General features: G+C 45.3%; 1 protein-coding gene and 1 long non-coding RNA gene across 8 annotated transcripts in view; one reads left to right on the forward strand and one right to left on the reverse strand.

Annotated features, from left to right (window-relative positions):
• LOC310704118 overlaps positions 1 to 27,334 on the reverse strand; it is a 429,938-nt gene that overhangs the window by 364,058 nt on the left and 38,546 nt on the right. The window lies entirely within an intron of this gene.
• Positions 1 to 27,334, forward strand: part of LOC310704103 (uncharacterized protein) — a 42,664-nt gene that overhangs the window by 3,742 nt on the left and 11,588 nt on the right. For 2 of the 7 annotated variants that reach the window (XM_083497118.1, XM_083497119.1), the window contains exons 2-23: positions 3,795 to 3,899; positions 7,228 to 7,389; positions 8,837 to 8,968; positions 10,159 to 10,347; positions 11,241 to 11,324; positions 11,941 to 12,059; positions 12,225 to 12,339; positions 12,427 to 12,513; positions 13,473 to 13,588; positions 14,527 to 14,614; positions 15,313 to 15,392; positions 16,584 to 16,677; positions 18,234 to 18,350; positions 18,960 to 19,225; positions 19,699 to 19,822; positions 20,981 to 21,208; positions 21,488 to 21,643; positions 22,033 to 22,250; positions 23,321 to 23,498; positions 23,787 to 23,933; positions 24,454 to 24,861; positions 25,287 to 25,406. In XM_083497118.1, the coding sequence (XP_083353244.1) occupies positions 3,795 to 3,899; positions 7,228 to 7,389; positions 8,837 to 8,968; positions 10,159 to 10,347; positions 11,241 to 11,324; positions 11,941 to 12,059; positions 12,225 to 12,339; positions 12,427 to 12,513; positions 13,473 to 13,588; positions 14,527 to 14,614; positions 15,313 to 15,392; positions 16,584 to 16,677; positions 18,234 to 18,350; positions 18,960 to 19,225; positions 19,699 to 19,822; positions 20,981 to 21,208; positions 21,488 to 21,643; positions 22,033 to 22,250; positions 23,321 to 23,498; positions 23,787 to 23,933; positions 24,454 to 24,861; positions 25,287 to 25,406 (3,333 nt within the window). The remainder of the gene's footprint in view (positions 1 to 3,794; positions 3,900 to 7,227; positions 7,390 to 8,836; positions 8,969 to 10,158; positions 10,348 to 11,240; positions 11,325 to 11,940; positions 12,060 to 12,224; positions 12,340 to 12,426; positions 12,514 to 13,472; positions 13,589 to 14,526; positions 14,615 to 15,312; positions 15,393 to 16,583; positions 16,678 to 18,233; positions 18,351 to 18,959; positions 19,226 to 19,698; positions 19,823 to 20,980; positions 21,209 to 21,487; positions 21,644 to 22,032; positions 22,251 to 23,320; positions 23,499 to 23,786; positions 23,934 to 24,453; positions 24,862 to 25,286; positions 25,407 to 27,334) is intronic. The other 5 variants (XM_083497121.1, XM_083497122.1, XM_083497123.1 and 2 more) reach the window with 3 other exon arrangements.

A 27,334-nucleotide genomic window follows, 5' to 3' on the forward strand; every position in this document is an offset into this window, starting at 1 on the left:
GCCTTTTTGGATGGCCTGTGGATGATGTAGTGAGAAACCAACGAGCAGAGCATGGTACGGCAAGCCCAGGAAAGGCTTCTCATATCTTTAGTAAGCCTCTAAGTTTCCTTTTTCCATCATGCTTCGCCCACAGGCATGTCAATGATGGGCAGGTTTTTATAGGGGTAGTGAGCAGAGTGATGCTGGTAAAGGCTTTGAGGTACTCAGTTAAAAGACTTCATATTTCTTTGCAGCAGTGGTTCCTGGGCTTGAAAGAAAAGGCAGCCTGCATTCTGGTGCAGCCTTCTACTTTTGTAATCCAGAGTCTCTCTACATAGTATTTGCCAGTGCTTAAAAACCATACCTAGAGTTGCTTTCATTTCTTGCTCAGACTTGTGTTGTTGTTTTTTGTATACACACAACCCTAGCAATGCCCTTTATTCCTGCTATGCTAGTACTAGGCTTGTTTTGAGCAGATCTGAGGGCTGATTGTTCTGTCTGCGTTTGTAAAGTCTATGCATGGAAGTGCTGGAAAATCCCTGAAGAGATGCGTTGTTAGGCAAACTTTATAGAAGCACCATTTTAAAAGTGGATGTCTCTGGATCACATAAGATCCATTTCCCCATTACAAAGGTGCATTACTTGCAACGGTTTTCTAGCCACTTCTCTGCAGAACTTTTATACACTCAGAGAAGAAGAAAGTAACACTGAGGCTAACTCTATCCTCGTGACACATCAGCTTTGTGAAATTATGAAACATGCCCCAATGGGATAAACTGAGGACACCCTGCTTATTTCGGTTTTGAGTGAAGTCAAGATTTTGTCAGGTTCTCTGTAGTGTCTGGTAAAGGCATTACCTCATTGTGCTATCTCATAGGCCCCAGGGAAAGCGTCCTCCAAATTGACCTTGACATCTCAGCCAAGAGTCTGTCTATAAGGCCTTCTGTGTTTCCCTGGCATCGAGCCTCATAGGACCCAGGCTAGTTCTTCCTTTGGATAGACATACATTTGCCCTCATTTGTGTAGTCACACCAGCCAGCGAAGGTTCCAGCCAGTCCCTTCTCAGTTGCAACCTCTACTTTCCAAATCAACAGAAAGACTAACTCGTTTCTTGTTTTCCCATGTGCTCCCGGCTGCTGCTTGTTGGATGGGATGATATGGCAGGGGAGGGAGGGAGTCCTGCCTCCGCAATCCAAGCAGAGCAGCTCTGCAGGAAGGATGAGATCATCTTTGTGCTGACAGCCTTGTTTTCCTGCAGCTGATGGATTGAGGGAGCTTCGTATGTAAATAAAGCACTTATGTCACCTGCAAGCTTATCTCCCATTACTGAGCTCTGGCTGGAGAAGGGCCAAGTGGGTTGTGGTGGGGAATATGTGGGCAGGTTTAACCGTGAACATCTCAGACCACAGGGCACTGTGCCAAACACAGTAACAACCATTCCATAAACAGGATAGGAGCAAAGCATCACCTAATGCACCGATAGGATAGTTGTCCAGGCCGGGAAGTCTAATTTGTTTGTTTGAGCTCTTGGATGCTTTGATAGTTCAAGCCCCTTTAAGTCTTATCTGGATAACAAAATGTATTGCAAAATCCGTCGTGGAATATTCTTGTTCATACGTATTTTGGAGAGGAGTAGCCTGGCTTCAGTGGCCTGGCTAATGGTTTTCTTACCCACACACACACACACACGCCAGATCTCAGATGTACACTCCAGTAATGAACAGAGGGAGTGTACATACTTCAAAGAAATTGTGATATGGTGATTCATACATTTATAAAACACCCCCACCTCCTGCTAACTGAAGATCTTCTGAGCAGCAAGAAGCTTGTCTTGGGCTGTCATTTCTTTGCTTGCAAAACTGAGCCCCAAACTTACATGATCTACCAGAAATCTCAAGAGATTTTGGAGCCCCGTTGGAAATGAGGCATTCAAAGCTACTTAACTTGCCCTAACCAGACCCCTCTGCACATAAATGACACTTGGGCTGCAGTGCAGTTCACAAAAGTTGAAAGTAAGTCCAGAGGGTCTTTCTTCCAAGTAAATGTGCTTAGATGTCTGCTGTTGTAAGTCCAACAATAAGTAAACAACCAACAAGCTTATTTAGAAAAGTGCAAGATATTGAATGCTCATATAAGATGGAAATAAACAGTACCAAAAGCCAACATAAACTTCTAATATGTGCTTAAAATGTAGTCATGCTTGAGTGCACTTAAGTGCAAGCTTAACCTCTATTTTTTGTTCTTATTCCCAGACCATAGCTTGTCAATACAGTGGTACCTCGGGTTAAGTACTTAATTCGTTCCGGAGGTCCGTTCTTAACCTGAAGCACCACTTTAGCTAATGGGGCCTCTTGCTGCTGCCGCACCGCTGGAGCACAATTTCTGTTCTCATCCTGAAGCGAAGTTCTTAACCCGAGGTACTATTTCTGGGTTAGTGGAATCTGTAACCTGAAGCGTATGTAACCCGAGGTACCACTGTATTCTGATATACCCAGTTTAGGGTTCAGAAGCCACCACCACAGTAGCAAACCACCTGCTCTCCTTTGTTCTGAATCATGAACTCTGACAAGCAGTTGTGTTCTCTGGAACACAATAAATGATGATGATGATGCTCCCATACTGTGTTCATTCTTTGTTCCTTCCAAAAGAAAGTTCTTCAAGTCTGCTGAGCTCAGTCACAAGCATGCTACAACCACCTCCAGCAAGTCTCCCCTCAAAAAAATGTAGATTACATAGCTTTGGGTTGGGTGTTTGGGAGCTGATTTACTGGTCCCCCACAGAAACCTATGGTACTTTGTCTAGCACCATGTCACCTTTGCTTCTAATAACATTGGTTGTTCACTTGTGTGAATTGCTTATAGCCCAATGTGTACAGTAGAGGTACCTTCCTTTACTGCTAATGGAAGACAAATACAGAGAACAAAATGTTCTGTGTCACTACAGTCCATATCCTTCCTGGTTACATTTGACATTTGTCATTGTTCTGTGCCAGATTTGTTCATTCCTGCTTCCCTCCCCCCTCACCTCCCCCCACCCCATATGCTAAGTCTTTGGGTATAGGTGAAGAATGTTTCTTCAAATTACTTAATTTGATATTTCAGGCTTTGTGGATAAATGTCTGGCATAGGTAGCGCTGAGTGTTTATAAAGATCTGAATCCTGAGAAAGTATAGTTTTGTTAGACTTCAGGGTTTCTGCCTCTTCAGATAACACCTGAAATGTAATGCCTTCCTTTCCTTCTTGATAGCAAATGATATGTAAAAAGAGGTGAGTCCATTGGCCAGAATGTTATGCTTTTTGAGGTGCTTTGGATATTACCGGTAACTTTAGTCACGTACTTGCTGGGTTGCTTTGGAAAGTAACGTATTAGCTTCTGTACCTCAGATGTAAAATAGGAATAAGTATTATTTCCATTGCTCTGTTCTTCCAAGAGTGAGAGTGGAACTAGGCAGTATTTCCAAATATAATAAAGGATTGAATAGGGTTGCAAAGTGATGAGCCTTTGCTCCTTATTCTCATGGAATGGCTGCCTGCAGATTTGTGACACAGTAGCAGCTGGCAGATAGGCTTTGTCGAAATTGTGGTTGACCAGCTAGCAAGGGTGTGTGATGCTCACCTAAGAACATAATTTGGATGAGACCTTGCTTTATGCTGCAGTTGGGCAAATGTGATGAAGTCTGCCCCTGAGAAGTTTCCTTTCTTCTTCGCTCTGCCGTTGAATCATTAGTTGTCCAGTTCAAGTATTCTCTAATATTCTTCAGAACTGGATGAGGTTGCACTCTCCTCATCCATTATCTGTTTCCCCCCACTTTTTAGGTCTTTCTCAGAAAAGAGGTGGAAATAGAAGAAGAAAAGCAAGACTCTAGGAGGCCGCAGGCTAGTGGCCATTCTTCATTGGGCAGAGTTGCTCCTCTTCACATGGTATGTGCCTTTATACCCCCTCTAATATATAAGCCCTTTGTTTGTGAGCCTTGGTGACTGTTTTGAGTCCTTTCAAATGGAAATAAAGGCAAACTCAATTATAGAATATGGACTGCATGCTTTCATTTTTGTCCTTGTAGAGCAGTGCAGTCAAATGAAGAGGAAGGAATGAGCCCATGAGAATTCCTTGCGTTCCTCGATAGATCATTGAAATCTCAAGGATGCAAAAAGCCTTTACAAATTAATTGTCTCTCCACAGTTTCTCTGTACGTTATCTACCTATATAAGTGGAGATGCACACATTCTGAGGTTTGGATGGAGAGCTTGCGGCTCTCCAGATGCCATTGGACTCTCACTCCCATCAGTTCCAGCCAGCCGGGTCAGTGGCCAGGGATGATGGGAGTTGTAGTCTAAGAGAGTTCAGTTTTCCCATCCTGTTCTAAGGGCTGCCTGTGTTGCGGCTGTACATTCTGACTCTGTTAAAGCATATACAAAAAGCTACCTGAACCAAGGAAGAGCACATTCCATGAGAAGCTGCACAAGTGATTCATATATGGGATGTAGAAGTAGCAACAGAAGATATCTTGCAGTGCAGTCCTGAGAACATTTGCTCTGAAATATTGCCAAGTTCAGTAGAAGTTAATCACCAATGTGCCTGCTTAGCATTGTAGCTTTCATGATTCGCACGACACCTTTCCAGGTTTATGGGGTCTTGTCTGAAGTGGGAGCTCTCATAGCTCTTCCATGTACAGATGTGTGTTCTTTCAGTGCAGTATATAAACATGTAATCTGGGAGACCCTGGTACCAGTTTGCATTTTCTTTCAGCTAATTGGCATCCACCGTAAAGGACCATTACCAGTTCATCACTTTCTAATGCGTCCTTTGAAAGGCCACCACTCATGCCATGAGAACATGGCATGCCATTTTGTCTGAAGGCACAAGCTAATGGGAAATGTCAGGGTACTGTGCCCGCCTCCAATCTTTCAAAGGCTGTGCCCCACCACAGTCTCTTTTTTGTGTCCTTGTGCAAAGTGTCTTCCTTGTTCATTTCCAGCTTCCCTCGCTATATCCTGCCAGACAGAAATGCAAATGAAAAAAAGTTCTGGGGAAAATGTCATGGGAGGAAATTAGGTTATGCCTGGGGCATGTCCACAAGCTTATCATGCAAAAACTGAACAGGACATCATTAGAAGGGTGATAGCTTAGGCTATAAACAACTATAGATTATCAAGGACTCAGTCATCTATGCTGTAAAGTCCAGTCCCTTTAATAGTGGCTCCCCCTCCCCCTTCTTGAATAAGAATAAGAATAAGAATTATTCTTGTTTTCTATAATGTGTCTAGCCGTGATCAATTTATGAGGCTGTTGTGCTGCCCCCAATCTTGATAGGGAGCTACTTTTCCATTGCAGATATGTGTGTCCTTACTGACAACCCTATGCCACTTGCTGTCCTGTTTCTGTTCAGTCTCTTCTGTTTTCATTCCATATTTGTATTCTGAGACATTCCCATGCCAAACCTCTTGGCTTTCATTCAGGTCTCCTTTTTGGATGCCCCTACACTACAATTGGTTTGACAGTGTTGGGGGCCCTCTATGAGGCGATGAGAATTCTTTGCTAGACATCTTTTGCTCTAGAGCCAGTGGCAGAGCATCTGCTTTACATGCAGGAGGTCCCAGGTTCGATCCCTGGCATCTCCAGGTAAGGCTTGGGTTGTCCCCTGTCTGAACCCCTGAAGAACTGCTGCCAGTCAGTGTAGATAGTGATGAACTAAGGTGGACCAATGGTCTGACGCAGAATAATGCAGCAGCTTCTGTCTCTCCCCCTACCACCTAGTTTACATACACTTACAGAAAACGTAGGGATGCAGGTGGCGCTGTGGGTTAAACCACAGAGCCTAGGATTTGCCGATCAGAAGGTCGGCAGTTTGAATCCCCGTGATGGGGTGAGCTCCTGTTGCTCGGTCCCTGCTCCTGCCCACCTAGCAGTTCAAAAGCAAGTCAAAGTGCAAGTAGATAAATAGGTGCCGTCCCGTCGGGAAGGTAAACGGCGTTTCCATGTGCTGCTCTGGTTCGCCACATGACCCGGAAGCTGTATGCCGGCTCCCTTGGCCAATAAAGCGAGATGAGTGCCGCAACCCCAGAGTCGGTCTCGACTGGACCTAATGGTCAGGGGTCCCTTTACCTTTTACCTTACAGGAAACCTATCTCCAGGAATCATTGAGAGGGGTGAAACTGATCATTAAACTGGATTGAAACCAGCTTGTGTTTGCAGTGTAGACCTACCCTTAGCATGAACTTTGTTGGGAATATGCGCCCAAGCTTTAATTTTAAAATTGTTATATTTCTGAGTTGTGCTCTTCATGCATCATGAACTATTTCCCTCCTGACTTACATCTTCTCTGCTTGAAGGTCTCAAATCGTATCTTTCATAAGTGCTCTGGTATGTGTGCTGTCAGTGTTCTGAGTTCAGTAGTGTTAAGCTTCTCTTTCCATGCTCTACCATTTAAGAGCAGCCAGTACTGACCTCTCTTCCTGCAGTGGGATTTGAGATACTGTTTACAAATTTAGCCCTCCATGGTAGTTTGCAGCTGGACCTTGGGCTGAGCTTGGAGAAAAGCCATTTCTGCAGTTGGCTGACCTTAGCGGTCTTGGAGTGGTGACAGAACATTGCATCATTTCTGACCACAAGAACAAAGCCTGGAAGAAATCCAGACTTTCTCCCATTTGATGAGTTACTTAAAATAAGTATCTCTCTAGACTGCTTTTGAGGAGCAGGGTCTGAGCTCATTCGTAAGGCAGGCAGACAAAAAGTCTCCCTGTTTGTTCAGGAGCTCTTTTACCTGAGGGCTGGGAGTTTTGCAGAAATAGGTTTACTTCTGCCGAACCTGAGAGAGGCAGGATGAGATGAAGTTAAAGATAGGGCCTTTCCTCTTCTATGTTTTGCTTAGATGACGCCTTAGGCTTGATCCCTGGCACCTTAGTGGATCTCAAGTAGCAGTGCCAGGAAAGAACTTCTAGAGAGTTTTGTCTTCAACTATACCACCAGCCTTGTCCATATGTGCTGAGAAAGATGAACCATTTACTCACTGCATACAAGATTCTTGCAGTGAACAGATAATACAAAAACACTGAAGGATTTCAGTGGAAGCAAGCTTTAAAGGTACAATGCGTACATAGCCTAAGACTCTATCTTGTTGATTAACTTACTGCACAAGGCCGTTAGTTCCAAACCCCCCTGAAGCTCATTTAGGGCATTGCTGCTTCCCCTTTATCAGACGTGGACCAAATCTAAACAAAGTTTTTCTTTCCCTCTGTTTCTCTCTCCTAGATGTCAAGCTGTGCTGTTGCAGGTCCCTGGAAGGAGAATGTCAAGAACATACAGGCAGGCAAAGTAGCAGGGCTGAAGCCTTGCCTCCAGAGCAGCCCAGGGCTGGCCGACCTTTCCAAATGGAGCCCTCACATAGCTCAGTTCAACTGTGACATGATGCAGGTAAAAGAAAATGGGATTGGCAGAGGAACAAATCCCCTTCAGTCTCTCGGTAGAACAGGAACATGTTCTTCTCTTCTTTCCCATACTACAGTAGAAAGGAAGGGAAGGCAGCCTTTTCCTTGCCAAAGGTCTTTCCTCTGTTAAAGTGAGAGGAACGTGCAGACGGAAGGAGACAAGGTCCCTTGGCTAGAGGGAGGCTGTTGTTATGGCATGAGGTCATCCTTGGCAGCTTGTCTTTAGGATGGAGGACCAGAGGAGAGGGGGTCAATCCACAGATATCTGATTTCTTTCCCATCTCTTTGAGGTGAAGGGGGCACAGAATAGCAGTAGTGACATCTAGGTGATATTTTTATATCAGAATGTTTGGGTATGTAGCTTTTGTCATGTGACTTTACAGCAGCCCTGTGAGAAAGGTGGCTGTCATCCCTCTCCCTGCCAGGTGTCTTGAACCAGGAACTCTTAGCAGTGGGACTCAGCCACTTTACTTTCTGCAGCACCATGGCTGGTTGCCATGGTTGTAGAAACAGGAAGCCTGTTACCCATATGGCACTCAGGAGTTTAGCATTGGCCAGGTGACACAAGGGACCAACTGCATTCCACCTGCTCTTGTAAAGCTGCTAATTCATGCCTGGCTCTTCAATCGGAGCAGCTCAGACCAAACCCAGGCTGAGCTCTATGTGCACTGCACATAGCAGCTTCTTTGCTCCCCTGTTTTCCAGCTCTTTCTAATCCCAAGCACATAGCTGGAACATGTCTCAGTGCTTGTAGACATGACTATGAGCTTGGTATCTGAAGAGCAGTGTAGATGGGTAACTACATAATTAAGATAAATTAATTCACACTTGTGCCACTCTGTCACTCACTGCTTGAAGCACCTACTTAGCATTTTTCCATTCTATGGATTGACTTCTGAAACTTCTGGGGTGGATCTGTGGTGAGGTTAACTCCAGGGCAGCCTTTGCCAACCTGACGTCCTCCTGATGTTCTGGACCACAACTCTCATGAGTCCCAGCCAGAGCAGCCATCTGTTCACAACATCTGGATGCTGCTGTAGGGGAATATTGGAAGGAAGTCACCTTTTACCCGGTCAGACTGTTTGCCCATCTAGCCCAATATGGTCTTCTCATGCCAGCAGCAGCTCTCCTGTGTATTGAAGAGAGACCGTCACCATCAAACCCAAGCTTTGGTTAAAACAAACAAACAAATGATTAAAAATATTGCAATTCCACAGGATTACATGCTGTAGCAATGGGGAGTTACATGGAATAGTGCTGTACTGGGTTTTCTTTAATGTCATGCCAGAACAGGCATCTTCTCCATTTTGCCCAGAGTCTCTCCCTTCTCCCATACAAAATCAGACTTTTGAACTTCCTAATGGAAGTAGAAAGAGTGCTTTCCCCCAACTGCTTGTCCAGTTCCCATCTTGCCATTTGTCTTCATGTTTCAGGCTGAGAAATGGGTGCGAGCGAAACTCCGAGACCTGAAGGATGGTTGCAGTATTCAGGAATGGGAGCGGGCAGCACAGACGTTACAAAGAGACATGAAAGACTTCGAGAATACCATGATCAAACTGAACCAGGTACAACAAGGTCTCTGGAAGCCCCCTCTCCCCCCTGCTTTGAGTTCTTTAGGTTGCAGCACGGCTCTGAATAGAGACCTGAATCCTGTTCACCCTTGCTCCCTCTCCTGTAGTCCAGCGTCTCTGTGTTTCCTCCTGTTTCTGCACTCTTGATTTCTAGAGTTTCCATGAAATCAGTGCTCTGGCAAGACTGGATAACTTTTAAGTCCCGCCTCTCCATGGAATGCAGATTCCATGTTAGGGATCGTTAGGAGAGGGACTGAAAACAAAACTATCAGTGTCATAATGCTGTTATATCTATGCCGAGAGAGCACATTTGCAACAGTGTGCACAGTTTTGATTGCATCACTTCAAGATGGTTATTATCAGAGCTAGGGGGGAAACACAGGAGGCAGTGATGGCCACCAACTTGGATGGCTTTAAAAGAAGATTAGACAAATTCGTGGAGGATAAGACCAGGGGTCAGCAAACTTTTCAGCAGGGGGCCAGTCCACTATCCCTCAGACCTTGTGAGGGGCCAGACTATATTTTGAAAAAAAATATGAACAAATTCCTATGCCCCACAAATAACCCAGAGATGCATTTTAAATGAGCCAGTGTGGTGTAGTGGTTAAGAGCAGTAGTCTCGTAATCTGGGGAACCAGGTTCGTGTCTCCGCTCCTCCACATGCAGCTGCTGGGTGACCTTGGGCCAGTCACACTTCTGTGAAGTCTCTCAGCCCCACTCACCTCACAGAGTGTTTGTTGTGGGGGAGGAAGGGAAAGGAGAATGTTAGCCGCTTTGAGACTCCTGAAGGGGAGTGAAAGGCGGGATATCAAATCCAAACTCCTCTTCTTCTTCTTCTAAATAAAAACACACATTCTACTCATGTAAAAACACGCTGATTGCAGACCGTCTGCAGGCCGGATTCAGAAGGCGATTGAGCTGGATCTGGCCCCCCAGGCCTTAGTTTGCCTACCCATGGATAAGACTATCAGTCGCTACTAGCCACAATGGCTGGGTTCTATCTCCATGGTCAGTGCCAGTATATCTCTGAATACCATTTGCTGTGAATCACAAGTGAGGAAAGTGCTGATATGCTCAGGTTATGCTTGCAGGCTTCTCACAGGCGACTGTTTGAACAGGATGTTGGGCATCATCCTGATCCAGCAGGGCTCTTCATGTGCTCTTATGTTCTTTCCCATCCATAGATGGGTGACCAGCTTACTGTCCAGTCCAACTCCAGTGCCGAGATAGCGAGGCGACTACAAACCCTGTGCGAACAGTGGCAACTGCTGAAGCAGATGGCAGCAAATCAGAGCAAAGCAGTGAGCGGACTCAGAAACTTACAAGAGTTCAACCAGAAAGCTGAGCAACTAGAAGCTTGGATCAGGCAGAAGGTATGTGCCAAAGCAGGACCAACCCTCAGTTCCCCTGTTTCTGCAGCACGTATAAATATATATGTATGCTGCCCTGATCTCCTTTGGGATAGAAATGTAATGAATGGGTGAATAATAATGAGAGCTAGGGAAGAGCTATGCATAGCCATAGGGAAGAGGAATTTATGTTTTGCCTGCAGATTCTGGACACATATATGGAAGGATCTCCCCAGCTGGTCAGATTTTTCTGAAATCCACCTATGGAATTGACTCAATAGATTACATTTTAAAAAGAAAGCATTCAAAAAATCTTAGACAGTAGTTGGTTATGGCAGATGGGGAGCTAAGGTAGTCATTTCCCCATGGCATTGATAGTTTTCTTTCTCCTCTGTCTGCTGACTGCACTGGCCATCTAATAGCAATTTCCATGTGCTCTTGTCTTCGCCCCCAAATTCCATTCCATAACAAGACATTCTAAATTCCTAGAAATCCTAAATCTTTAAAAGAGGAAAACAACCCTGAATACAAAAATAGAAGCAAGATTAATTGATTTTCATAATTTCCTCTCCATTTGGCCCTTGGGACTCTTGCTTGCCTAGATGGAGAGAGTTAGAGGGGCGTATGTAGAATCCTCTGTCTTCGCACGGCTGGAATGTAGCCTATTGCACAAAGGTTAGAGTGACACACATGGCTCTGCCTACCTTTGCCTCTAGTCCTGCCTAGGAGGGAATATTGCCTTTGGAGTGAAAATGGTTTCCCACTCCTAGTCTACAAGTTGGATTCTAACTGTGTATTCTGAAGAAAAACCAAACCACTCCACTTGCATCTCTTAGGATTGGGATGAAATTGTAACACTGTAGTCACTGTGCCTTCAATATCTCATATAGTCTAACCATTTCCATCTGCCCCTCTAGGAAGAGAAACCTTTACTAACTGCCCTGCTGAAAGAGAATGCAGACAAGATTCAGCTTACCCGACGCATCCTTGACTTGAAACAGGTGACAGTCTTACTGACAGTTGTGTGGGATTCTCTTCTCTGTACAGTGTTGGGGGTGTGTGGTTCTGATAGTGCTGTTTTACCTGGGGTGGTTGCAGTTAGGCTTTGCATCCTACCTCAGATGATATAAATGGCATTGTAGTTCATACCTCGGTCCTATTGGGGTAGCAAGAGGGTAGCCTGGTGCAGTCCTTCATCACATTTTGCAGCTGCCATCTGCAAGAATAGAAAGGCGCCACTACGAAGATTTTGTCTCTTGTCTGTTCTGGACCACTGTTTTCTCAGCCCTCCATCCCCTCCTCCCTGCAATTTGGGAATAATAATTCTTGGCCTGCATCATAGTTGTTGCAAGGATTGCTGAGCTAATGTATGAGAAGTACTTGGAACACCTGAAAGCACTGTAAAAAAAAAAAGTTGATGCTTAATTATTATCGGGAGCTCCTAAGCTCCTTTCGAAAACAACTTCTGAGTACAAGGTTTATTCTGCTGGGGCTCAGTTGGCAATGCCAGTAGCGGTTAGCTTCTTATGAGGTCATACTTTTATAGAAAGTAAGTTTATGTTATTCCTCTTCTCCCCCGTCTCTCCTCCCCTTTTCTCTCTCTCTCATCCAACTTAGGAGGAGCAGCAGTTCCAGGCCCTGCATGAGGAAATGAACAGCCTGGCTCACAAACTTGAGAAGCAGGGGAAGAGCGAGAGCAGGAGCATTATGGCACGGCGCAAGCATCTCAATAAAATGTGAGCTAGAGCAGGATCTGGTGGGGGAAGAGAGATGGGGCATAACCAGCATTAGGATGGGCTATGGTATCATCTGACCACATTTGCTTTACTTTAACTGTCAAGGATGTGCAGGCTAAGCTACTTCCCCGTTCCTAAGATCCTTCTGCCCGTTTCACCTTCCAGGTGGCTGCGGCTCCAGGGGACACTGAAGGAACACCATGAGACCCTGCAGCTGGCTCTGGAAGCCGCTGCCTTCGTCCAGCAAGCAGAAGTGCTCCTTGGGGCCATCCATGCAAAGGTAGATTCTAAGAGGAGGTGGTGGGTACTTTCTAAGAACTGCATTGCTACTTGTCTCGGGGCTTAACGCCTGTTGTTTCTGTTGTAGCGGAGGAATCTCTGTGGAGTGGGGAAACAGAGGGAACCTGAAACCAGTCCAGACCTGGATGTCAGGGATATAGCTAGTCAGGTCATGGTAAGTTGGGCAATGCCCAGGAACATGACTTGGAGCCCCTCCAGATGCCCTCTTTATTAAGCATTCATCTTGAGTTGCTTACATAGAGGTCAGAGTATATCCAGTCTTTATTGAGCAATGATTCTGATTTGTTTGTGGGGTGGTTATACAACAGTGAGCAGCTGTCCTGCATTTATCCTGATGTGTTGATACATATTCATGTTAGCCATTTGTTCATCCCACACTTTTCAGTGCATTTTCCTGTCACTTTCCAAACTACAAAAATTCTTGATTCTTTTAAAACATGGATTTGTGATAGGGCAGCAGAGTGCTTTGATCCACTTTAATTGCACAAAACCAAATTTCTGGTATGTGCTTGAATCCCTTCCACAAAATAATGACAGCCTGGTGGCATGCTTAAAAAAGATGTGGGGGGTGGGCAAAGGTTTTTTTAAAAAAATATTTGTAGGCATGTCCATTTTCCCCTTAGTTTAGAGAACAACTTGTCATCCTGTAAATAATGAACTAAGCAAGATGGCCTGGACTCAAAAACTGATATCCAGCTGAAGTACCAACATCTGGTATATATCCTACCCCTCCACTGCTGGAGTGATTGTATCCAAAGTGAGGTGCTCATGCTGGCATTCTGAAAGAAGCTCAGTTTTCAGCAGAAGCTCCTGAATGCTGAGGAATGATCCACAAGAAAGGGAGTTGAATCCTGCATTGTCACGCGTTTGCATCTTCTTTGGAGGCAGTCTCTAGATTAGACATGCACAACTTGTCACCCATTAAGATGCATGGTAGCCCACCAGGGACTGAACAAACCACTTGGTTTTAGGGAACCAGGGGCTACTGGTCATTATAAGCTACATGATATGTATAGCTAGTGAGGTTATCTTGATGGGTCAGGTTAATTTAAGCCAAGTGACCAGTTGTCACTCCTGCTCACTCATTCATTGCCAGCCTTTTTTGCCACCCAGATGCTGGATGTGACCGTGTCCCAGTTGACAAGCCTCCATCCCAGCCTAGTAGCACGAGTCTCTCTCAAGCATCAAGATGTGAAGGAGAGCTGGGCCCAGCTCCAGCAGTTATTGAGGTATTTGCTGAATGCCTAATTTTTTTCTCTCTGCATGAGGTGGATCCTGAGCTGGTTAATGTTTATATTTAGCAAATGTCTCTAATTTGGGCACGCCAGAGCCATTGTTGACAATACTACTACCATTTTCTGTTTTGCTGTGCACCTTTAACAGGAGTGTGGCATACAGAAACTAAGCAGGTGAGGAATCTACTGTGCCTGGAAAAGCTTTGCATGCTACTGTTATTAGATGCACAGGAGCAATGCTGCTAAGAAAAGGTGGCAACCCTAACATGTTCCCCCCCCCCCTATTTCATTCTTTTGTAACAAGGTACTGTGCATGGTAGTTTAATAACAATTTTTTGAGGTTGTAGGCCTTCAGGCAATGCATTTGTTTAGATTTTTAAGTTATGAATATGCAGCCTATATGTGTGGGTGCTGAGGGTGGCATCTGTTTCTCTCTACCAGTCAAGGCAAAAGACAGTTTAGGAAGTAAAGGGAAGTCCCCTCTTTTGCTTACCATCAGCACTTACTTACTATCTTCCTTGATGTGAGTAACTTGAGGAAACTTTCACCCAAAGTTAATGTGGACTCTGGAGACTGAGATGGCCTCTGCTCCAGCAACAAGGCTAAGCCAGCAGCTCTGTTACTATCACTGTAACTTCGGGATGCTCTACCCAAGACATTCCTTTCTCAACAAAAGCTGAAAGCATAATGAAAGCTGAAAGCATGTCAGAATAAAACAACCTGAGAAAGCTGAAAACAGTTGGGTTAGGTGCATAAGCCTGAGGCACTCTACCCTGGAATACTGGATTTCTTCAAGGATGTCTTCATTTATTCTGTGGTGATTATCATCTCTCTTTTTTGCCCTTTTCTGTTCTCTGCTCTAACAGTTTTCTTTGTTTTTTCACCTCTCTGCTTCCCCTCGCTCCTATTGCCCCACTACTGGCTTTGACCAGGAGATCAATTGATTCCCCAAATCGTGAGCAAGTGAAGATCATGTCCAACAGTGCAGGGAGAGAGGCTGGAGGAAAACCTGTATGGGAGGTAAGAAAAGTATTCAACACCTCAAGATCTCCTGGGTACTGTGCATAGATGACCAGCCTCAGAGCATCCTCCATTTGTAAGGCATGTCTCATCGGTAAAAGTTAGCTCTGGAGAAAATGTTTCATGTGTGGATGCATAGCAACAGGCAAGACCAGTCTGTCAATCTCAGGTGGCCACACTTGGGCCAGAACTGGTGGTTCAAGTGTCCCAGCAGACAAGGAGGGTCTCTGTAGCCTTCTCAGCTGTAGCCTTCTTGTTATAACATGGTGGTGCTTAAAAGCCCAAGCCAGTGCAATTACTTTTTATGGTGAGGAAAAGCAGAGAGGAGTGCTATGTACTCTCTCGCCCTGAATTAGTAAAGAAGACCACTGGTGATTGCTGCTAAGCAGTGGCCTGTTTCCTTTACCAATATCCCAGAGCAGACTTCATGCTACTTAAGCTTTTTTGGCCTCAGCCAAGCTCTAACACAAGAACGTTGCAGCTGGCAAAGGTGGGGAAGAGGAAGAGGATGGTGAGTGGCAAATTCATCCCCCTTTCTCCCACAAGGTGGCACCTGGGAAGAATGCAAAATGCTTGGCATTGGGCCAAGAGCTGGATTAAGACAGATCTTCAGACAAGAGTTCAGACAAGGTCCTGCCCAGAGTCTTACCTCTCAGGATTCTGAGCAAAATATATTCTTACTCTTCTTTTAACCCTAGATATGGAAGGACATCCAAGGAAGCCAAGAGGGCAACACAGACTCACCAGGCAAGGAGGCCATCACCAGTGACAGCAGGAGGTATTGGCACACACAGTGCTTTCCTGGGAGAGGAAAACTGGGGGAAAGCTATGTGGGAAGTGGTGAGGAGAAACTGGGACTGGGGAGGGTAGAAGTTGCTTACTGGGATCTGCTTTGTTGCTTAGCAACAATTCACTATGGGAAAGAATTTGTCTCTTACTCCTAGCGGAGGGGCTGGCCCTTTGAAGTTGAATGGGTTGGGGGGGGTCCCTGTGGTCTTGGCACTAAGCCCAGCCTCATTATGGGTAGATGCTGGGAGCTCCACAGAAAAACAATGAAGCTGTGAGGTTGAGCCCACCACCCAGTGGCTTCTAATTGAATCTAAGTGGCACCTGCAACAAAACGCTCAGTTCAGCGTTGCAGTCAGTCATGCCCCCTTCCATTCAAGTTTTCCTGGTTTTCTATCACTCTCTTCAGTTGTCAGCATTCCATGGCCACTGAGCATGCTCAATCCTCATTTGGCTGGGTATATATATATTTGTACTTCTGTAAACCTCGTGGTTCTCCTGAGCCTGGTGGTACTTCCCCATTGAGCATGGATGCTTTAGTTACATTAGGAACTGCACTCAGAGAATTGAGTTCGCTATTGGTTATAGAATGCAAACTGCCTTCACTTCAAATAGCAAAGAATCTTAAAGACTCCCACATTTATTATAGCAGAAGCTGTCATAACAAATTTGTCAGAGTGGAATTCAATGTTGCATTATTATGAACATTCCATCTGCGCAAGCATTTCTGGAGGAGACGATCCCTCCCTCTCCTAAAGGGCTGTCACATGGAAGATTCTCCTGCTCTGGAGGGTAGGATTTGAACCAATGGCTTCAACTAACAAGGAAGATTCCAACTAAAAATCAGAAAGAACTTTCTGGCAGTAAGAGCAGTTCAACGGTGGAACAGACTACTCAGGAGGTGGTGGGCCTTCCTTCCTTGGAGGTTTTTAAGCTTAGGTGAATCCTACCCAGTATTTAAAGTGCAAAAAATACCCCCAACAGAGTAATATGGCTACACTTCTGAAAAGCCATTAAAATGTGTTGTGTTTTAGGGTGATCTCGGTATGTATAAATGCTTGCTTGCTCTTGCTCTCTCTCTGTCTCTCTTTCTGTGGTGTTTCGCACATGTGTACTTGATGTGGCAGTTATCAAGCAATGAATTGGAATATATGGCCTCACCCTAATTTTCTGTCTTCTGCAGGAGGAAGAAGAAGCTTCTCTGGCATTCAAATGCCTTGAAGGACCTGCCCCAGCAGGAGGCACACCTTCAGGACTTCTGCCAGGTCGCTGATGGGGTAATGTCTCTCTGCAAGCTTCACCAAATCCCCAAGTCTTTGTCATTCTGCAGCCCACATAGATTCCCTTACTGTGGTAGTAATTCTGGCTTCCCTTGGGCTGCTGGTAGGCTGCCACTTGGCTGAAGAACAGGCCTAGTCTACAAGCATAGCTGAATGAGGTGGTTATCAGAAATCAAAAGCAAAATGTTGACAAATTCCTTTTTAAACCTTGAGTTATTTAAGTATTTAAGCAGGTTTGTAGAATTAAAGTGTGTTTCAATTAGGACTGTTGTGGGTGGTAAGAAGAAGCGAGGCCTGAGAGAGGCCTGTTCAGCAGGGATGCTCCCAGTTCCTGCCCAGCCTAGGGTTGCCACCTTTGTTTTGGCAAAATACATGACAGAGTGGGGAGGGGCAGTTGGGGTGTGTGTGATTCCCACTCCCCCATGCTGAAGTGACTTCAAAGCAATCCATTATAATCTATTGCAGCCTGACAGGATGGCCCCTGTGGAATTTGACTCACACACACACATTTGTAAACCTGTCTGTGCTTGGCTACCCAGAGATTAAATACATGACCTTTCACACACCCTTTCAAGCACATGCTTTTGGAGAGGCTCCCTATCTTGGCAGAGAGAGACAGGGACAGAAGAGACCTGAAATACAGGACAAAACTGTATCAATACAGGATGTAGCATCTTACATTGAAATATAGGACAACCCTGTACTATACAGGACAGGTGACAACCCCTAGCCCAGCCTGACAAAGGTATTTTCTGGGTCCCATAAAAGATTTCGTTTATTTTTGCATTTCTATCCCATCTTGTTCTCCAAGGAATTCAAGATGGTATTCATAGTTCTCCCTCCCCTCATTTAATCCCCACAGCAACACTTTGAAGTAGATTAGGCTGAGAGGCAGTGACTGGCCCAAGATCACCCTGTGAGCTTCTGGATCTGTTAATACCTCCCCAACAGGGACAATGGCTTCTACTCTTAGAGTATATCTGAGGAGGGAACTGAACAAGTGGGGGCCATGGCTCAGTGATGGAGTGCATGCTTTTCATTCTGAAGATCCTAGGCTCAGTCCCCAGCATCTCCAGTTAAAAGGCTTTCTGGTAAAGGGGCTAGAAAACACACACACATACCTCAGACCCTGTAATTCAGCTGCCTATCACTAGATGAAACTGGAGTAGATGGTCCAGCAGTCTGACATGGCTTCAATCAGATTCATATATTTGAATTTTATTTATACAAAAAAAAAAAATGTATCCTGCTTTTCCCCTTCAAAAAGTCAGTGCAACTCGCAATGTTTTAAAAAGGCATAAAAATAGCAACCCAATCATTAAAACATAATTACCCGGTTAAAAGCAGCACCCAAGGGCCAAAACTAATCACCAATAAATCAAAGCATGAAGTAATGAACAGAATCAAAAACTTGTTATAGAGAACTGCTTTCATATATAGAGAGGATGATAAGTGAACATCCTGGGGCAAAGAGTTCCACATATGCAGAACCACCACAGTGGGAGCCCTTTTCTTCATATGTCTTAATGGCATGTGTGTGCTGTACATCTTAGGAGCTACACAGGTGGAGTCCTCAGATGGAAGATGCCCTGGAGGAACTGGAGGGTCTCTGGGAGGAACTGAGAAGGCGGCACCAAGAGAATGGCGTGGCCCTGAGGGAGATTGATACAGTGAGTAGTGGCTGCCACTGGAAAGGGTGTCTCACCTTTACCTTTTGGAAACATGGTGTGCCAGTTTTTCACATCCTGTGATCTCGTGGCACTGCGTGTTTCTCCACCCTTGCTGGCAACAACCAAATGATGCAGCGTGGAGGCAAATGAAATCTACGCCATCGTCGGATGAGACGAATTATGCTAGACATTAATAAAAGGTTTTGGGGTGGAAGGGGGTGAGACAGCTGCTGACCTTGGCAGCTGCTCTATGTTGTGGGTAACATGTAGTCTCAGCCTCACTCAAAAGACCCTAGCAATTCTAATATTTGTAGCTCTATCCCTGGCAGAGGTCACATTTCCTGTTTAGTTGGATTGCTTGCCTGTCATCCATGCACTGAAAAGTTTAGCCGTAGGGAACAGATTATTTGTGGTGTAGTGTTCAGTTTTCTCCCACAGTTAGACATTTGAACTTTGGGATTAGGATACACTCTTTTATTTATTTAAGAAAGTTGTTTGCCATGTTTCAGGGCGAAGACCTTCTCTTGCAGAGGACAGTGTGCAATCACATTCTTGTCATATTCAGGCTGGGGGGGCTGCCTTGCTCATGCCACTCCTTTCTATTTGCAGGCTCTGCGGTTGGTTGGGGAGGTAGAAGAGGCTGAGTGTTGGCTAGAAACTGTGCTAGGCTTGCTCTCTGAGCCAGAAGCAGCAGCAGCAGCAAAGAACCTTGATGACCTCCATGGGGACCTAGAGAAGGTTGGCACCCTGGAGAACCAAGTGGAGGCGTGGCATATTAAGCTTCAAGCCCTGCAGGAGGAAATGAAAATGGACTCCTCCTCGGAACACACAGCAGCTGCAATGATTCATAGAAAGATGGAACGAGTGAAGGAAAAGTGAGTTCTTGGGAACAAAAGAGTGTTCTCTGTATGGAGGTGGTGTAGGAAGGAGACTTGGCTTCTGAAAAGCTGGAGAAGGAGGAGAGGTTACTTCAGGGTGGAAGAATGGTTTCAAAGGAATAGATGCAGGCAACCAAGGAGGAGGAGAGAGCCAGGGTTGTTGTTTTTTAAGTTTCCCTTGTTTTAGGAGCATAGGAAGCTGCTTTCTGTTGAGTCAGACCATTGGTCCATCTAGCCCAGTATTGTCCTCACACTATATAAGCAGCAGTTCTCCAGGATTTCAGACAAAGATGCTGGGGATTGAACCTAGGTTCCTCTGCATGCAGAGTAGATGTTCTACCACTGAGCTGCAGCCTGTGTCATTCTAGACCTATCTCTCATCTCCATCAGCTTTGTCTGTCCAAATTGAAGCAGGTAGCATTGCTCTCGTGAAATATGCTTTCAGGAAGATGTCATGGTTTCCTTCCCAGGTTCGCCTGTGTGCAGGAGGCTCTCCAGCGCCGAACATCAGACTTGAAAGATGCCCTGGTTTTAACTGAGTTCTTGCAGAATGTGCATATGGAAGAAATGCTGAGTCACAGGAACCAAGTACAGGTGAGAAGCAGAGAAGACCTGGACCAGGGAAGGGAAGAACGAGGTGATGTGCAGAGGTGTGGTCTGAGTCAGACCATTGGTCTGCCCAGCTCACTACTGACCATGCTGACTGGCAGCAACTCTCCAGGGTTTCAGATAGGGAGTCTCTCCCAGCCTGCAGGTGCAAGGGATTGAACCTGGGACCTTTTATTTGGAAAGGAGATGCTCTGCCACGGAACTACAACACTTCCCCAGAAGGCTCAGAGTTCAAAAATAACAAGCAAGGGGTTTCTCTCTTTATGTTTAGTTTGAACAATGAGGGAGCATGGCGCTGAAGGGACACACATCTCCATAAAAGTCCCTTGTGCTGCATTGTATCTAAGTGGTCAGATTAGTGACACAGGAACAGTTTGCGTGACTCCCCTGTTTGGGTTCATGTCATTTCAGTATGGTATGCCATCCAAATTACTGTGGATGGTAATGGCCCTGTACAGCTGAGTTCTGTCACCATTCTAGCTCTGGTCACATTTAGTCATGAAACCCCTAACTATAATGCCACAACCTGCAACTCTTGACACTGTTGGTGAATTGGCTACTGCTGCTTATTGAGGCCTGATCTTACTGATATCCACTGGCAACTATCTGGGCCTTCAGCGAGGTGGCAGAAGTTAGCTTCCCATCTAAACATACTCAGGACTTAAGATCAGTGTTAGAAATTTAAGACACTTTTATTTCAATTTGTTTTTAGTTTATAAACCTAGTTTCATCGCTGCCAGTTTTTAATACATAACATCTTTTACATTTGCTGGTGTTGGGTCTTCATTAGTTTGAAATGTTGGTTATATCACATGTTCTTTGTTGCTGCTTTTAGAAATTGGGTGTTGGCTCTGAGTTATATTATTAGTAGATTGCATGGTTTTATTTATTATTTTGATGTACGTTGTGGTAGATACAATTAGTAGCAGAACAAAGATTTAACCAAATCTATTATCATCATTATTAATATTATTAATATTAATATTGAGTGGCTTTAGTCAAGCCTCTCTCTTGAAGTTTCACTTTCCTTCTCTGTAAAGTAGGAATCATGGCAATTTGCTCAGAAGACTTCTGTGAGAGAATTAACAGGGTGGCCTGTCTAGATTGGTACCCAATATTATTAATGTACTTGTTTTGCTTTAGGCAGTGCCGAACCAGCTAGGCTCCCAAGAGCCTCTGCAGCTTCTCATAGCTCAGGGTGCTCAACAGCTGAGCAATGAGGACATGAACAGGTCACTGGAGGAACTGCAAGAAGCAGTGGACATGCTGAACAGTGTTGTGAAGGAGCGCGAGCGGGCCATGGAGGCAGTGACCAAGACAGAGAATCTGAAGTGCTTTGTGCAGGCCTTGTCAAGTGGGGAGGAAACTAAGGTAAGAGAGGGTTAAGAGGGGCTGCAAGCTAAAAAAAAATCCCTCTTCCCTAGTGGTTAGAGGTGGAAAGCCTGGACCACTCCACCCTTGAGTGTTGGTTATTGCATTTGGGCAAGAATCTACAAAATCTATCTTCTTGTTTCATAGAGGTGGACTGACCACCTATTAAATGCTACCAGCACTACTCTGTTGCAGTTCCAGCTTTGGTTTGGTTGTCCAAGCAGCCTGTAGCACAGAGAACTGTTTCTCAGTGTCGCCTTTCTTTTTTCAATTTTTCAGCTGGCCTGGGTCACCTCACGGATCAAGACAATGAGGAACAGAGCAGAAACACTGGCTCAGGACATAATGCAGGCAGAGAGAAGCTTTGCCACAGTGAAGAGTGAGGCAGATCTTCTGGAGCTGCAGGGGCTCATGGAAAGGCAGAAAGAGATAGAGGTGAGATCAAAAGGCTATTTGAGGGCTTGTAACAAGCACCCCATATAACCAGTGTTTGCTCATGGCAATGTTGGAGGAGTACTAAATCAGGCATTACACACACCTTGGAAGTCTGTTCTTCCACCCAGCACCATTGTAAATTGCAGGTTGAGATTGTTATGCAGGTACAGGTTTGACCATCGGTTTTGAGCTCTCACTTTTTTAAATGGGTCAGCATAGATCTGATGTTTGATGATACTGCCCTGTTGTTTGTTTGGCTTCCTAAAGCCAGTTGGAAGTCTCATGCTTGTTTTTAGATTGGGCAAGCATTTACTATTGGGCAGGAGCCAGGAGTTCCCCATTTGAAAGCCCTATTGCTAGCCTGAATCCTGCGGTCTTGTATTTCATAGAGTGAAATGTCTAGCCTGGAAGGGGACATGGAGAAACTACAGAGAGCCTTCATTGAGCTGGAAGATTGCTGTTTGATTGAAATGCCAAATGAGTCCAGAAGAATCAGTGAAACATTGGAGGCTTGGAAAGATCTGCAAAAGCTGGTGTCGGGAAATGCAGTTCATGGACAGCAAGCCGCTCATTTGCGACAATTCTTCAGAGCTTATTTAGCCATTATGTAAGTCAGTAGACCTTAGTGGACTCTTCTTGTCCGTTGAAAGTTTGTTTTGCAATGTCTGACTCACCCATTTGTGATATTAAGCCCTCATCTGGAAGCACCCCTTGTTTTCAATTGCGCTTGGGGACTATCCATCTTATCTACTTTGAAGTCAGTCCAGCAAGCTTGAGTCTCAGCATCAATTCTAACTCCCGTTCACACACCTGGATGGGGTGGAGGTGGGGCAGGGTGGAAGTGAGGTTTGGGACCTTGCAGGGGTACCTGCGCAACCAGGTGGTTGCTCCCGCTGGTGCACCTGTGAAGGGCTGAGCTTGCTGCAGTCTCAGCCCAGCACCATCCAGGCAAGCGGCAGCAATGCTTGCACTGCAATGGCAGCTCCAGCCCACCAAATATGCTCTTACTGAAATTGGATGGAACTTCAGTGTAGCACGTCACAACTTATCTTGGTGCAGTTACACATGCCCTGGATGTTGTGATTTAGCTGCAGATTTCCTGAGTATTTACTCGTCTTTGCCAAGACTGGTGATTTGCTTGTGAGAGGTAACACCAACTTTTCCATGGAAAGGCTTAGTGTGTAGATTGTTTTGCCACAATGGAAGCAGCCCTTAGTGCAGGCATCCCCAAACTCGGCCTTCCAGATCTTTTGGGACTACAATTCCCATCATCCCTGACCACTGGTCCTGTTAGCTAGGGATGATGGGAGTTGTAGTCCCAAAACATCTGGAGGGCCGAGTTTGGGGATGCCTGCCTTAGTGGTTAACAAAGAGAGAGAAAAACTATTTTTACTGGGACACATCTTTTTAATACGGCTTTAAAAGGCCTGGGGAAATGGTACGTATCTTAACTGTATGCAACTACTTGAAAGACAAAGCTGTCTAGAGGCTGAGACAACTTGATGCAGAATAGGTTTTTATTGGGATTCTTCCAGGTTTCTCTATCAATTGGTAAGTACCCTGATCTGTAGTTTTGTTGGAAGGGTAGAGGATAAATTGAGCTGCAGTTTTGTGAGGTGTTAAGACACATTTCTTCTGGCCATATTCATAGTTGCTCCTCCTTCCTTGACTCTCCAGCTCCTGGACAGAGGATACTCGGGCACAGATCTTCTCTGAGACTATGAGTACCCACGGTCTCTCAGAGGCTCAGTGGGAAGACCTGGAAAGGAACATGGAGACTAAGTTCAAGGAGTTTGAGGAGCTGGCAGCAGTTGGATGGAAACTGGTAGCTGAGGAGCACAGCTTGAGTGAGACAGTAAGTGTGGCAGGCCATGATACGCAAGCTGCCTACATGCCTGCAGCATCCTTTGGGGAACAACTTCCCATCCCACCTCACTTCCCTTTTCTTTCTTTGCCGTCACTGCTTTCGAAAGGGAGGAGGCAAAGCATCTCATCAGGTGGGTGGGAGCTAGACATTTGTTCCAATTGTCTGTCATCCTGAGGGATGGCCCTGACTGAGAGCTAGAAGAGAAAAGAGAGGAATTCACCATGTGGCCTTTTTTCCTCCTTTCTTTTCTTTCTCAGTTTTGTTCTGTCTTTTTAGATAAAGGAGAGAATGGAGGAGCTGCAAAGCATGCTGGGATGGGTGATGGTGCGCTGGAGAGCACAGAGTTCCCAGAAGGACCCTGGCAGTAAGAGTGATGGCAGGGAGACTCAGAATGGCACGCTGAACATGACTGAGCACTGCCAAGTTAGTATGCAGCCCCTGAGTGGCAATACTAGAGCTAAACTTGAAAAATAGCTTGGCCTGCACTGTGTATTTATTGTGGAATAGCTATGCTTTGTTCACTCAGTTTTTATGGGGCATCTGCACAAAGTTATAAACAAAACATCCCCCTTTCATGTTTTCTCTTTTTAGCTTCCTTCCTCTACCACCCCCACCCCAAGCTTAGAAATCTGTCTTATTTTAAACTTGGTGGAATACCTACACAATTTCCCCATGTGTATATTATCTATCTTGTTGCTATTCTGCCTCATAAAGACCTGTATATTTTTTTGCATAAATTTTTATTTGCCTTTCTATAACATACCAAGCAATACATATTGACATAATCTCTGGCTGCTGTTCACACACACATGAGTAGAGGAAATTTTAAGCTTCATGTATTGGTCTTTAGGTGGGGGAGATGCCATTTTAACAGGAAATCCTAGAATTAACAAAGAAGCTATCGCTGCAATTTCATTCTTCATTGTATTACCTTACTCCACAGATTAAAGTAGTTCCTGAATCAGGTGTGGGTGAAGCAAATGGTATCCTAAACTCCAGTGTTTCTGAGAGGCCTCCACTCACCCTCAGCTCCCTCCAAAATGGTTCAGCAGCACAGCAAGAGAGCAAATCGGTCTCTACTGCAGTGCTGTCTACCCTGGATGTTCTTCCAGGGCACAGGCAGAGTCTGGAAGAATTGGAAAACCACTTGCCCTTTGAGATGGACGTCCCGAAGGAGACTCTGATCCTAGAACCCTTGGAGACCCCTGTGCTGCTGGTGCCCCAGCCAGGCCCTGGCAGTCTGGGTGGCACAGTGAACTTGATACTGAGCATTGGGAAGAAAGCAGGGAGAGAGGCCACAGGAAGCCAGGTTGGAGCAGCACCATCAATGGGACCGGAAACCTTGCACAAGGTAAGTTGCCCTTTACTTTAGGCGTGACATTGATAGAGCTGTTTGCTATCTCCAGGACATCAAATAAGTGCCCCTGTGGCAAAGGGAGGCAGTGTTTTCATGATGCAAAGTATTGTCAAGTGTCCAGGCAGGACAGAAGTGGGGTGTCAAGTGAGGGAGTACCAAGCTTAAAGGCTAAGGCTTGCAAGTGGAGAACTTCTAACTTCCCTGTGAGCATTAAGATGTTAATGGACACTCTGAATCAGGGAGACTGTTGCTTTTTTACTTCTCGTTTAAGTCACTGCCAGGCGTGCAGTTCCTAGAGCTTCCTTTTCATGGGTCAGGCACTGATTTTGCCCTTTTCTTCCTGGCTTTTGCAGGTCATCCTTGCTTATTCCTTCACTTTTATTTTTTATTTTTTGTCTCTCTCTTTCCTAAAAATCCAGCTCTCTGAAACTAAATCCTCAGCCTGTAAAGCTTTCTGGAAACGTTGCCAGGGGCTTTTAGGAAGTACTTTGGGTAGTTTAAAGAGAAAGAAAAGGCCACCCCGCCAGCATGCAGAAGAGGTAACATGGAGCAGTGGGGGAGAGAGAATGGACGATGAAGCATGTCAGACTGAGAGTGGTTGCATGGTGCAAGGAAACCTTGACTAACCCATCCAATAGCCTCCTTCAAAAGGCAGCTCCTAAATTAGGAGAGGGAAACGCTCCAGATGTGACTTGGCTATCGTCCTTGACCATTGGTCTGGCTAGCCGGCTTGGGACTTAGCAAGTTGGAGTCTCAACAGCTTTGTTCCCTTCTCCTATATCACTTAAATGGCATCTCCAAAATGTTAAGAGGTCACAGAGATGCTGTGTCTCTCCTTTCCAAGGCTATGGTGAATAGGCTAGATATGCATTCTGTGCTTGCACCTGTACTCCTGAGGAGATGCCCCCTTAGGAGAAACACCTTCAAATATTTTGTGACTTCTCCTGGTTAAAGCACAGGGTTGCCATGTGCAGCACAAAATGTGGATTCTGTACCTTTTAAGAGAATTTCAGCTGGCACAACTTGGTCATGTCATATTATTGCCAGGAATCCCCCCTTCTGGAATATTCTTAGAGGCACAGGACCATCCAAACAGACAAACCAGAGCTTAAATGTGCAGCCAGCACAGTGGAATATGGAGATGTCTTCCTCAGCACAATAATTCATATCCCACAGCAGAAGAGCTACCAGATTTGCTAGAGGAAACAGGAAACAAGCCTGAAGTGCACTGCCTCTTGATACGGGCTGAAGGCAGGCCAAACTAGTTTGCTGTGAGGAAATGACCCACATGACAAGACACACTCACTTTGGGTTGTCCCATGAACAAGATTTCAGAGTCTTGTGGTGATTTGGGGATGAGATGAACTGAGGGTTGCGCGAGAAGAAGAATACACCTATTTGCTAGCAAGCAAGTCTTCGTAATCACACATTAGCAATTGTGATTAAAAGGGCACGGTGAGAAGATAATTAGGGATTGAAGCAGGTGGGTAGCTGCTACAATTGAAAGGCTGAGGCATGCTGTCCAAAACTAGTTTCTGGCGAGGTGCCTGAGCATAGAAGCTACAGTAGCTCCAACAACTTGTGAACTGAGGAGGAGGATTTCAGGGCTGTAAAGTGTATTCATTTAGAAAGTCAGCTGCCAGTCATGAAGGGAAAGGAACATCAGCCTCTACTGTGTACAGTAATAATTCCTGAATTAAACTTCTAGACATCTCCTGCAGCTGTTGCAGGAAGGGGATTCCTGTTATACTGAGAGCTGATTCATGTGCACAGAATACCTCTGGTACATCCAGGCGCTCATACTTTATAGAGCCAGATCTTATAGAGGCCTTATACAGTCAGACCACTAATCTTTCTATTTCAGGATTGTCTGCTCTGAAAGGCAGTGGCTATTCCAGATTTCAGACTGGAGTTTTCTCAGATTTTTCTGAAGATGCTGCAAAAGGAACCCAGAATCTTCTACATGCATTCTGCAAGCATGTGTTCTATGTATTAGCTGAGTCCCTGCCTAAGGGTTTATTTAAGCCCAGTTCTCTTCCTGTTGTGATAGCTTTCTATGTAGAGGAAGGGTTTCTTTGTTTCTTTGTTTTTTACAAGGAACATGCAATCTGCACCACATGCAATCTGAAACCATACAATGTAAGATTCTTCATGCACATTTCATTTGGCCCTGAGCTGGCCTCAACTGTAGCACAGCCCATAGCTGCTATCATGGTACCCCCCCCCCAATCATGCTGGGCTCTTCAGTTTCTACTGCAATATTTCATACTGAGTTCTGTAGCCTCTTTTCAGGCTGCATCATCTATTGTGAAGTAGAGTGGGGTGCATCTAGCAACCTTGCAAGTTGGCAGTGTGCCCCTTCTGGAAAGCCCAGGAGAGTTGGGTTGTCTCCAGTAGTAAGCTTGGAACCATGGTAAGCCAGAAGTTTTGTTGCCACTCCCTAGGACTGAACTAAAGTGATCCTAAC

The sequence above is a fragment of the Podarcis liolepis genome (assembly GCF_965112155.1).
Source record: "Podarcis liolepis genome assembly, chromosome: 3".
In the NCBI taxonomy this organism is placed as follows: domain Eukaryota; kingdom Metazoa; phylum Chordata; class Lepidosauria; order Squamata; family Lacertidae; genus Podarcis; species Podarcis liolepis.